Source organism: Magnolia sinica, chromosome 4 (genome assembly GCF_029962835.1).
Source record: "Magnolia sinica isolate HGM2019 chromosome 4, MsV1, whole genome shotgun sequence".
Classification (NCBI taxonomy): Eukaryota; Viridiplantae; Streptophyta; class Magnoliopsida; order Magnoliales; family Magnoliaceae; genus Magnolia; species Magnolia sinica.
In genome coordinates, this window is record NC_080576.1 from 61291718 (window position 1) to 61304746 (window position 13029).

The 13029-nt window shown below is 43.8% G+C and overlaps 1 protein-coding gene across 1 annotated transcript; it reads right to left on the reverse strand.

Annotated features, from left to right (window-relative positions):
* Window positions 1-583: 583 nt before the first annotated feature.
* Window positions 584-3946, reverse strand: LOC131243148 (protein argonaute 10-like). The gene is made up of 6 exons (XM_058242281.1): window positions 3704-3946; window positions 3316-3358; window positions 2729-2935; window positions 2443-2529; window positions 802-909; window positions 584-676 (listed from the first exon to the last, which is right to left on the reverse strand). The coding sequence occupies exons 3-6, from the start codon at window positions 2732-2734 to the stop codon at window positions 584-586; spliced, it is 294 nt and encodes a 97-aa protein (XP_058098264.1). The 5' UTR covers window positions 2735-2935; window positions 3316-3358; window positions 3704-3946.
* Between the last annotated feature and the right edge of the window lie 9083 nt (window positions 3947-13029).

Consider the following 13029-nt stretch of genomic DNA (forward strand, 5'->3'; position numbering starts at 1 on the left):
CGGTAAACAGTTCCCTAAATTGCCTTGACAAATTATCTGTCGCAGATGCTATCAGTATCAAGCTCCAGTAACAACATTTCAAGGCATCCTACGTAACATGAAAACCAATTACTAATAAGAAATTTAACCTCAAGAAGTCTAATCTAGATCTGCACAGGCTGAAACGAAATAATCGAGAGAGAATTCATGTGAGGATCGAAATTGTAGAAGCAATACAATAACCATGTCCCAATATGCCATAGAAAAACATATTTCAATATCAGGAATGAAAAACCCATCCTTACTAAAAGCCATGAACAGATTTGCTTTTTAAAAAAAAAAATTAAACATAATAGTAGGTCAAACGCTGAATCCTTTAATTTCCTTTCCCTCATAATAGTTTCTCTTTTTTATCTATAGGAATAACATCTTTCTTTTATCATTTGATTTTATTCTATCGATTTCAGACATGAACAGAAACTAGGACAGGGCTATAGTTTTTTTTTTTTTTTCTAATCGCAGCAATAAGAATAGGGAGCCTAAGAATTTGGTGCCATCGATTAGAACCAACATGCATATTTAATTCACAGTTAAAATGAGAGTTTCAACTTATGAGGGAGTATACCTTGTTCATCATATTCCATTGACCAACTTGGGGCAAGCAATCCTTTTCTCTACCAGTGTCATGGTATTTAAGCTGCAAAACCAACCAGAAGCAATGATGAAAAATTATAAAGCACTCACAGGAGGGAATTCCTGTGGTTAAATTAGCTAGTCAATGAACCAAATCCCACATTTGTTAAAAAATACCAATTTACTTACCCAAGGTGCAGGTAAAATGCGTGCTTCAACCGAAGCAAGTTTCTCACTGATTTTGATGCCAAACTCCTTTGCATAAGGATCTTCGTGGTAAGCATTGTGGTGAACCGTCTAACCAAAGAAAAATGAAATTTCAGGGTACTTCATTCCAACACAAGCATTAACAAAGTCAAACTATAAAGCCAGTGCCAATCACCATGTTGATGCACTAAAGAATAGTTTCCAGGAATTTCATGTGCTTGCTTTGCATACTTTTGGAATGTTCTCGAGGCATGGTAAGAATAACTTGCAATTTATTTTTTTGTGCGACATTGGAACATCTTTTGTGCACTTTTACCTCCTACGTTCTTGTTACTTACTTGTATGCATCAACTAATGCTTTTGGTATTTGGGATATCTGGCCACAGAAATTATGAACTAAGTAAACTGAAATTTAATTAGAGAAATGATCCAGTGCTCCCATAGCTCTACAAATTATGTGCTCCCAATTGCATAGGGCTACCTAGACAGACCAATCAAACGATTTTGACAGTCCCTTTGGCCCAACCCACCCTTCATTGGGACACGAATCAAGCCATCCAATTAATAGAACCATAAAATGGAGAGTCGAGATTGCTATGAAAAAGGTCCAATTAACATATTAACCACCCATTTGGTGGGGCACATTTATTAATGATTCCAAACAACCACCTTACCCAGATGACTCTAACCAACACATCCATGTTTTGGAAAACAGAATGTCAGCAAATGAAAGTTCAACTTTTGGACAGTTACAATAATCCAATCAGTGTATTTTGCATGGTGGCCCATGAAGTGTGGCTGAACCTAATGGACAATCCAGATCTATTGATTGGATAATCCATGTCTCTTCATTCAACTAGGAGTTGCCTTATCTTATGGTGATACATGAACAATGGATTGTCTCTTTAAAATAATTACCTCTGTATATAAAATTATTTCCATGTATAATTTACCTACAAGACAATTCATATATAATTTATAAACGAAATAGTACTCCATTTAACTGAGTATGATAAACTGAGTGAGAGGAAGTAACTGCTAAATGTGTATGATAACCATAAGTCATTTTTCAGCAATGATCCAGAATAGGAAAGAAAGAACAAGCAATGTACAGAGGTGAAAGAGAAGGAATAAACATACACAGATGTAAGACATGCAAAGTTGTAGGATATAATGAGTAATCGCACATTAAACTAATGAAAACCTCGATTTGACAGCGAAGTCGACCTGACAAAACCTCGATTTGACAGATATAATGAGTAATCACACATTAAATTAATGAAAACTTTGGGTGTACCTGCTGATCTTTTCCAGGAATTCCTTGGGACATTAGTCTAGGACCCTAGATTTAGGAGGAACTGAAATTCATGGAGAAAAAGAAAAACAGATGGTCTAGTAATCCAATTAGTGTGGTTGCTTTTGCTATGCTCCATCTTAAAAGGGCCCATGACTGGGACAATCTGGATTGATTTCCATAGTCCATGTGTGTCATGTGTAGCTCCTAATAATCATAATTCACAAAAGGCACTTTCTTTCTTTCTTTCTTTCTTTTTAAAAAAAAAACTAATGTGGATATCAGGTCAAAAAATAAAAATAGCATAAATCACCAAAACAGTTAAACACCTTGAAAATCTCCTGCACAGTCTCATAGTATAAACCAGTTTTAGCCCATCTACCAGTAAATAGCACACTGTTCACCAGGTTGAGCTTCTGCAGTAGATGAACATTGTATGTCAAAGTTGAAATTCATGCCATCTATTTATCATAAAAACAAGTGTAAATAGAAGGAGAAGCCAACCAACATCTTCAAATAATAACTATCTAATGAAAGAACATTCAAGAACCTAAGATGTGGTTGCACACACAACTAAATTGGATTTCAATAGTGAGGTAATCAAATTGCAACAACCTCCATTTGTATTTGTATGAGGAAGTAGCCCCCAAACTGCAATTATGCCCTGCTCAGCACTGTGGATGTGTGGATGTTGAATCTGTCAGAGTATTGTACAATTCCTCTTCTCGATAGTTTTGGTTTCGTTTTTCCTGCAGGCTAAAGGAATTTCTGGGAGGTTTGCGATCCATTTCCGGACAGAGCCAAAGGCCTCCACTTGCTTGTCTGTTAAGGTGTCAAACACAACAGTCAACAGATATAGATAAAAGGGAATGATTTCCCAAAAGAAGGAGCTCAGCTATGCCCACAGCCATACATACCATGGCAATAACATTTGTTTCTCATCCAACATGGGCAAAAAAAAAAAGTTTAGCCTAGAGGCAATACTCCAAAACTCATTGTACGCATGTTTTACATACCCACAGCTATAATTCACTGAAGCCATACTGTTCTTAAATGGCCTTCAATAATAACCTTGCGAGAGACCTCAATGTTGGCAGTTTTTCACCCAAGACACAAAAATAAGTCCTAACTATGCTACGAAACCAGGACATCCAGAAATGAAGATATTATCTATTTCCTTCTAGAGATAGGTAGCACCATACCTCTTCCCATTGATGGTGTCCTCTGAGGAGAGTGCCAGTGGCACTGTTGCCGTACATATTCAGTTCAGGAGAGTGCCAATGGCACTATTGCAGTACATATTCAGCTTTGCATCCATCAGTAACAAGAATTTTGAGAATTACATATCTCCATTCTTTATGGGACTTCATTTATGCTGCTCATCAGATATTTCCATATAAACTTAGTAAAACCATTGATAAATGAAATGAAACATCTAACTGAATAGAGTAAAATCTGACAGCAGACCCTCCCCACACATAAGAATGGATCAGTGCAAATGGAGGAATTGATTTATTTTCAGCAACGAGATAAACAGAACAAGCATGTTTAGATAATAGGAAAGGCAAGCTTCACAATCAAAGGACTTACTGTTGTCACAGCTAGCAAATGGACCGCATCGAGTCAACTCAACAAGTCTTCCTGAGTTGGTGCAAGAACAGGGCCTTCACCCACACCTACAATAACAAAGAGCAGAGCTCTGCTCCAATTGTCAGTCCACCACTGTCGCAGATCATAAAATCACAGGGCCTTCTTCTTCATTGGCTTCCGTCTTCGATCCTCCATTAAATTCGGCAACCCTCAGAAATCAGCGACCCATGCGCCTCAGGCAGCCATTAAATTCGTCATCCTATGATGTGGCTTATTCAAATCTAGCCTCAATCCAGACCTTCGGCCACCATCTTCTACGGTTGCTCCCAGTCTCGACTTCCACCCCTGCTCCATCGAGCATACGCTGCTTCCACACTTCCTACCATGCTAGGGTTTCAAGAACCCCCCTTTCGCCAAATGACGACACTGATCTGTCGTTCCAATCGGCAAAAAAGTGGATGGCAATGAGAGCCCGAACCAGCTACTGGAGAAATATCACCTTTGACGATGGTGAGGAGTTCATGCTCAAGGCAGTCGCCCTTGATCGCAAACAGGTATTGTCTAACTCCTATATAGGGTTTGGAAAAAAAAATAAAAGGGATTTGAAATCCCTGTTTACGCACGAAAAATCGCAGAAGAAGAGAGATTAGGGATTTGAAATCCTCATTTACGTACTGGAAAATCGCAAAAGAAGAGAGCTCCTTAAAAACTAGTGAAATGGGAAAGGCAAAAGGAAATCCAAACTAGATCTGCTCCAAGTTGTAGAGAGAGAGAGGGAAAGGGAATAGGGGAACAGTGCACTGGGAGAGAGAGAGAGAGAGAGAGAGAGAGAGAGAGAGAGAGAGAGAGAAGGGTGGTGGAGGGCGCTAGGAGAGAGAGAGGGAATGGGGGTGGAGGGCACTGGGAGAGAGAGAGTGACAGAGGAGAGGAGGGAGAATATAAGAACGAGGGTTTTGTTTAAAAAAAAAAAAAAGCTTTTTCCGCACCCTTTGCTAGCGGCTGCTTTTAATTAGCGCTGCAAAGAGTTCCCGTAACACCATTAGATCGTCATCGGCAATTAATGATTCTTATATTTACTGGCAGTTCGTGCTAGTCATCGGCAAAAAAAGTGTCGGCAATGGCCCACTTTCTTGTAGTGTTAGCATCTTCCAGGTGGTGATTCACCAACGCTCTAACCATTCGATGTTGTTATGCCTTTTGCAGGTACCGTATGACAGTAGTTCTTTTATTGCCTAGTCCTTTTTCTTTGTATAGATGGCCAGCTTTTGCTGATATCTTTATGTGCAAAGAGTCTTTGGGAGCATTTATAGATTACTCACGTGACGAGCTTTACCCGAATTCGAGAGGAGGGTCTCGAGACCACCTTGTTAGTTGATCAGCGTCTTTTTGCCAGGACGTTGGAGTATTTGTACCGAAGTCGGTTTAAGACTCGCATACCGAGAGGTGCATTGGCAGGAACCGTAGATGTCCCTTTTGCCGATTGCATGCTCTCAACACCGGACTACATTGCCCTTGTTTGCTCGCGGGAGAGCTTCTCATACCACCCAATCCATTTTCTACGACAGTTTGGCTATACTCAGATTGTTCCCTATTTGCATTTCCAGGCCGAGGCATTCAGTGATACGTCGTTTGAGTTGTGCTTTTAGTCAAGAGTCACGTAATGCGTGGAGGGGCAGCTTGTCTACTCGTGATTTAGATTTTACTACACATCCTACATGTCGTGTGACCGTGGCTTACAGATGGTGGCTCATCATACAACGCTCGGTACGACATCTTCCTAGCTGGTTGCTGTGTGGGGAGGAGGATGGTGGTAGGCTTCCGGAGTTGCTCCCGATTCCTTAAGCTACAGGTTCTGATGTGGCTTCTTCCTCTACTTAAGTTGGTCGTGGTTCTGCAGTAGCTGATGTGATCATTGTCCTTCATGGCCCTTACATTAAGCGGATTGTGCTTCTGTCTGAGGTGATCGAGGGTCAGGAGCGGATGCTGCTACAGATTGGTAGGGAGATGGACACCCGACAAGGAGATCAGAGAGAGAGAGATAGACTTCGATTAGAGAGAGACCAGGTCGTATTGTTTTCGCGTGAGTTGGCGCGCGTCTTCCACTTGGACATCCCTGAGGATCCTGGCCCATCTGATCCTAAAGGGAAGCGTTTGAAGACAGGTTGATTTTCTGAGGTTGGGGATTGTACATTTTTTTGAGTTGAGTGTTGGTTTTACTTATATACATGTGTTATCAGAGAATTTGAGATAAGCCCGGCTCGGCTAATTGGGCGACCGCATTGGGGAGAAGGGATGGCCAAGCAAGTTAAGCCGACCCGTGGCCCAAAGCAAGTGGTCCAAGTTCTTTTGTAGAGCTTCCACATCATTCTGTAACTCAGAAGAAGTCATTACACACCTTGTCTGCCGACTCCGAGTAGGTGTCCATCGACAACATGGCTAAACTGTCACAGGAAAGACTTGGATAATAAGATTGGCTTGGACAGAGATATGTCCTACAATCGCACTCGCGGCATAACTCCAGTAATGCACGTATGGAGCAATATTCGGCGCACGATCTCAGGGTAACTGCCAACTTCAGCGCATGCATTGTTCCCGCTAAATGGCATAAGTTGTGCTGAGAATGACGGGCATGGTCACTCTATCCAGAAGGCATAAATAGGGGATTCATTGGCATAGACAGGTACGCAAAATCTCTCACCCAAACCCCCATCTACACTACTTAGACCTAGATTCTTAGCCTGACTTTGGCATCGAAGGGTCCCCTGCTCTAGCCAGGGTCTCCTTTGTTTTCCTTCTGTGCAGGCTAACAGGGCTTGGTACAAGTGCTCGGTGTAAGACCCGTATCCTAGTCCGTACCGTTCTATAGGCTTCTGCGATCCTCCTCATCGAATTATGGCAACCCACGACCTATAATCACTGTTTGCGCACTACTCTAAGTCGCATCTTGTAAATCTATGTCGACTTTACACGAAACTTGTACCCTAACGACCGCATCGTGCCACGGTTTCAACGCCACGTCTCGCACACTGATGCGATACCCAGACCAGGAGTTGTGGGCCTACGTATTTCTGAAGAAATACCGCGCATTGCGAATTCCGAGAGAATCTCTACCAAACATCAAATCAATTAATCAATGTACAAGTCAAGTACACATCCATCACTCACCCATCCCTCTCTCACCCAAAAGTCAACCCTTATGTCATCTCTCCTTAAACCACCATACCTCACACCCATCACACCCATCCCTCTCCCTTACAACCTCTCTCTCTCTCTCTCTCTCTCTCTCTCTCTCTCTCTCTCTCTCTCTCTCTCTCCCCTACCCATTTTTCCTAGCAACCAAAGAGCCTTTGGACGTCTAAGCTTGAAGACCAAAAAACTCCATTAAGCCTGTCACACCCCAAATTCGAAAATCAGATTCACTGGAATCCCGATCTCCGAATCTAGTGCCGACAACCTCCATAGTACCCCATTCTCGGCTCTTAGTGTCCATACGCCTGATTTCGATCCTGGGATCTATAAGAAGGATTTTCTAATGTACATTTAACTCATAATAAGCATAACCATAAGTATACCCAAATCACAAAGGCAACATCATTATCACATATCCACTACTATAACTATTTGAATACAATGCTGAAAGGGAAATACATATGTCAAAAATCAAAGCTCCAGAAGACTGTTACATGCTTCATGCTCAACACTGCTGTAACCTAACGCCACCTGCATGCATCTATCATGCTTAAGCTTATAGAAAGCTTAGTAGGTGGTGAAAGTGTATGCGCAAGGTAAGTGTCAAGTATTCAATACAATGCCACAATCATACAATATCAGAATTCTAGCAAGATCATGAATCATACGATATCAAAGTAAGCGGAAATACTACAAGTCTATAAATCATACAATATCAGAGTACGCAATACAAATCAGTTATGCAAATGAGGAGTCATAGAGAGCCAAATATCAGATGCCAAGGATACAATGCAATATGTAAATCCTGCTAAGTCCGTCTAGGTCATATAAGTGTAGAAACATAGCAACCCAAAATGTCATATGCCTACGGATGTAATATAATATGCGATGCGAATGAAATGACCAAGCTGGAGTGTGAAGTCGAGATGATAGTACATAGTATCGCAGGGTATGGGGTCCACCATAAGGGATTTCTATCCAAACCAGTCTCATACCTAAATTTGGATAGTCAGACACAATGTGGTAAACTCCTGATCTCAGGTTAGTCACGCACTCTGACCAAAATCTTGGTCATTGTGAAGGTACACATAACAAATAGTTGCCTACCACCAACCCGAGTGGATAGTGAGTAAATGAATGAATGAGTATGTAACTCTTGCCAATAAGTCCACATATTAGTACGGTTCCTCTCTAGGATCATTACCAGGGTCTATTATACTCTACGCCAGCTTGCCGCCCCTATCCGAGCGTACAAATGGGTAAGTGGAAGAGATCTCACTATCTGCCTGCCAATATCGGGCCTGGCTCGTTGATAGCGGACCCATTCCTCAAGCTGCTCAGACTCAACCTAGATATTGCCCCCTCACTTAGGAAGGTAAGATTATACCCCCTACCAACCGACCATGACATAGAGGGAGACACGGCCTACTGGTATACGGCCCTCATGTGCTCATATATATATATATATATATCCACTCAGTCTCGACATTGGGGCATCTCCTGGCTACGGAGGTTTAGGGATTTTCACCCAGGGACATCTATGGCTCACGTATGCTAGAACTAAACATTTTCGGTGTCCCATTTGGCCATCCATGATATGCCTGTGGAGGCCACGACCCTGATGTTGCTAAGGCGTACAATACTCACAACCTGCAATGCAAGATGTATAAGTCATACAATTCAGTCATACATCCATCCTACGCATATCGTGCGCTTATGTGAGACAATCTCCCCCTATCAGGGAGTCTCATAGCAACCTGCCCAATGACATATGCAATGGTCAATCACATCTCATAACAAACATGCAGATAATGCGTATGGGCATGTATCATGATGCTATGCTGTCACATACTCATAATCGGTATCAATAACTGGCATCAACAATCGGCCTCGACAATGTGGATGTTTAACCAACATTGCCCCCAAGGGATAGCCCACATAGGGCCTAATATATAGTGGACCCATGGCCTCACACAAGGACCTAATATATAACACCATGGGCCTCACTCAAGAGCTTAATACGCATCACGTTGTGCCTCTCACATGGGCCTAATATACATCACAATGGACTCCATCGCTTGCCCCTCAAATGCATCACAATGGGCCTCATCACATAGACCTCATATTCATCACATTAGGCTTTTAACATGGGCTGAATACACATCACAATGGGCCTAAAACACGAGCCGCATATACGTCACATTGGGCCTCAAACACGGGCCGCATATACATCACACGGGCCGAATACACATCACAATGGGCCTAAAACACGAGCCGCATATACGTCACATTGGGCCTCAAACACGGGCCGCATATACATCACACGGGCCGAATACACATCACAATGGACCTCAACTACGGGCCGCATATGCATCACATTGGGCCTCAAACACTGGCCGCATATACATTACACAGGCCAGATACTACACATCACAATGAGCCTCAACTACGGGCCGCATATGCATCACATTGGGCCTCAAACATAAGCCGCATATACATCACACAAGCCGGATACACATCACAATGGGCCTCAACTACGGGCCGCATATGCATCACATTGGGCCTCAAACACAGGCCGAAACACATCACAATGGGCCTCAACTACGGGCCGCATATACATCATATGGGTCTCGACAATCGGCCTCGGCCATCGAAATTAGCCTCGACAATCGGAATCGACCTCGACAATCAAAATCGGCCTTGACAATTGGAATCGGCCTCGATAATCGAAATTAGCTTCAATAATTGGCCTTGACAATCGGAATTGACAATCGGTCACGATAATCAGCCTCAATCGCTAATCGGTAATCGGCCTAGATAATCAGAATCGATCGATAATCGGCCTGAATGATCAAAATTGGTAATCAGCCACAACAATCGGAATCGATCGATAATCGGCCTCGATGATTGGAATCGGCAATCGGCCATGCCAATCGAAATCAACAATCGGTCATGATAATCAACCTCGATCGCTAATCGGCAATCGACCACGACAATCGGAATCAATCGATAATCAGCCTCGATGATGGAGTTTTTTGGTCTCCAAGCTTAGATGTCCAAAGGCTCTTTAGTTACTAGGAAAAATGGGTAGGGGGGAGAGAGAGAGAGAGAGAGAGAGAGAGAGAGAGAGAGAGAAAGAGAGAAAGAGAGAGAGACATGTGATGAAGGGACCCCGCCACTATGGGCCCTCCCTTCCATACATCACAACATAAATCAAGTGGGTCCCATTACATGTGGGCCCACCGATCAAAAATCAACGATGGAGATTACCTCTCCACTAAAATTTAAGGTCTAGAGACCTCTTTAAATCTATAAAGTAAACATCATGATGGGGTCCATGGAGATTGGCCCCATCATGGAATGATCATGAGAATCATAATGGGTCATCGGCCACATCTAGGGTCCAAAGTGAGATCCATACCATCAATCGGTCGGCCCCACTTGGCCCATCATAAAAAAACATGAAATCTATGTCTATGAAACACCCACCTTTTACTTCTTCTTGGGCTCCTCCTCATCATAGCTTCAATGAGACATGATTCAACGGTCGAGATCATTTTTGAAGGGTGAGGATGGGAGATAGGAAGGTGGACCACACCTAACTCTCTCATGGAGCACTAGACGTAGGTTGCTTGGGAGGAAAATGAGAGAGAGAGAGAGATGAGAGAGAGAGGTATAAGAGAGAGAGATGGGTGAGTGATGGGTGAGGGATGGGTGAAAGGTGATGGGTGGATGTACTTATGTAAGAGAGAGAGAGTTGACTTTGGGGGGTTGTTGTACTTGGGGATGGAATGGTTGTACTTGACATTTGATATGACGTGTCATAGAGATTCCATTGGTATTTGCAACATGCACCATTTTTCCTTGAACTGAACGCGGGCCCACATCTCCCTACCAGGGTATCGGATCTGTATGCAAGATGCAGCATCGGAACCGCGGCGATGGCGCGGTCGTTAGGTTACAAGTCTCAGGTTAAGCTGACTTTAGAAAACGGGATACGACTCAGGGTCACGCGCAACTGCCGATTACGGATTACGAGTCACCAGAATTCGACCGGGAGGACCACGGAAGCCTATGGAATAGTACGGACTAGGATATGGGCCTTACAAAGTCAGCCCCCTTCCTTGCAAGATCTCACTCAATCCGACCGTTGGATCATCATCTCCACCATTGAAGGAGCACTTTAGGAGCATTGGAAGGCTAAGGAGGAAGAAGAATGATAGGTGGGTGCTTTTTCTAAGATCTGATTTCTTGTAGGAAGGAAATCTTCACCCTTGATTTTGTTTATGGGCCCACACTTGGTTGGGACCCACCTTGATGTATTCATACATGTTCATAGAGGGGCTCACAGTGGCAAAGCCCCTCCATTGCTCGTCCCCTCTTGGCTGTCTCTCTCTCTCTCTCTCTCTCTTTGATGTGTGGCCCACCTGATGATACACATATGATAATCCAAACCGTCCAGCAGGTGGGACGGCCTTGCTACCCACCCTGCTGGACAGTCAGTCTGGTTGGACCATTTGGATGGCGGGAAAACACAAATATCAAGTTGTTTCAAACTTGGTGGGCCACACTGATTTGGACCCCACCCTGAGGAATGTACTGTGTCCACGTCATCCGCCAACAGGTTCACCCTACTAGCCGTCCAATGGCAGCACGCTGGTTGTCCGTTCTGGATGGACCTAGTTGGAAGGAAAATACAAAGACCAGCTTGGTCCATAGCTGGCGGCCACCCATGTGAGGCATGTGCTGTATTCACTTCCTAGGGCGTGGGACCCACCCACTACAAGTGTGGCATCCACACCGTCCAACAAGGACGGTGGGATCCACCGTAGTGTAGGTGTTTTGATCCACACCAGCACCCAGACGCTGGATCTGTAAAAAAACAAATAATAATATATATATATTTTTTATAGTGGCCCCACGTGGGACACACCTAGTATGGAAAGTTGATTGGCCGGTGTATGTAGCTATATAACTGTTGTATTGATGTCATCAAGTATTGTGGGCCCCATCATGCTGTATATGTTATATCCCAATTGTCCATTAGACGGTGGGGATTAACCAGCTATATAGCTACTGTAACACGTCAATAAGTTCTGTGGGCCACGATGATGTATGCATTTCTCTAGCCATCCATCAGGACGTGGACCCACTAACGGGTCTCATCTAGACCGTCCAGTCCATGTGGGGCCTACCCTCCCACATGTGTGGTATCCCTCACCGTCCATTTTTGGGATGGTGGGACTTCACCATGATGTACCTGTATATCCATACCGTCCATCAGTTTTTGGAACATGTGGTCCCCACCTGATGATTGTGTGGACTCCACCGTCCAGCAATGGACGGTGGGGATCCACCTTGATATATGTGTGTGTTCGATCCTGGCCGTCCATCCTGGACGGGCCTGGGTGGAGGAAACCACAAATACCAGCTTGATTCAAAACCCTGGTGGGCCAAGCTGACGTGGACCCACCCTGATATATGTATTTAATCCTAACCGTCCATCTGTGGACAGTGGTCAAAGGTAGATTAGGTGGTGCTCCTTCCACGCAGTAATACAACTACTGCTATTGACGTTAGTAAGTTCTGTGGAGCCCATGTGAGATGTGTGTTGCATCCTAACCATCCATTTGTGAGGAATGCACCGGGATGTTGGTGTTTTATCATCGTGATGTAGGCCATACATGTGGGGCCTTCCATGATGTATGTATTTTGCATCCTCACCGTCTAGACTGTTGGATGGTGGGACGCATTGTGATGTAAGTGTTTCATTCACTCCGTCTGCCCATGGACCCCACCTTGATATTTGTATTTCATCCAGACCGTCCAAAGATGGGGCCCTTGCATGATGTACGTGTTCTATCCAAGCCGTCCAAACCAGCTAAACATGGACCTCACCTTCATGTATATATTCTATATCCTTACTATCCATTTGCTGAGGATGGTTGGCCTCTTGATGCATGTATTCTACATCCTATCATGCCTCAAACTCGGGAACTGGGCTCACAGAATTTTAGATCACCAAATCCGGTGCCGACAGCCTCCGTAGTGCCCCATTCTCGGCTCCTGGCACCCATATGCCAGATTCCGATCCTGGGATCCTACAAGGAGGATTTTTAATATGATTTTTTTTTGTA

What these genes read in the sequence shown, in the direction of transcription:
- LOC131243148 (XM_058242281.1), bottom strand. An exon ending in CTGTGCAGGAGATTTTCAAG is followed by an intron (nt 910 to 2,442) that starts GTGTTTAACTGT and finishes TTCTTTGGTTAG; the next exon opens with ACGGTTCACCACAATGCTTA. An exon ending in GCATTTTACCTGCACCTTGG is followed by an intron (nt 677 to 801) that starts GTAAGTAAATTG and finishes TTGGTTTTGCAG; the next exon opens with CTTAAATACCATGACACTGG.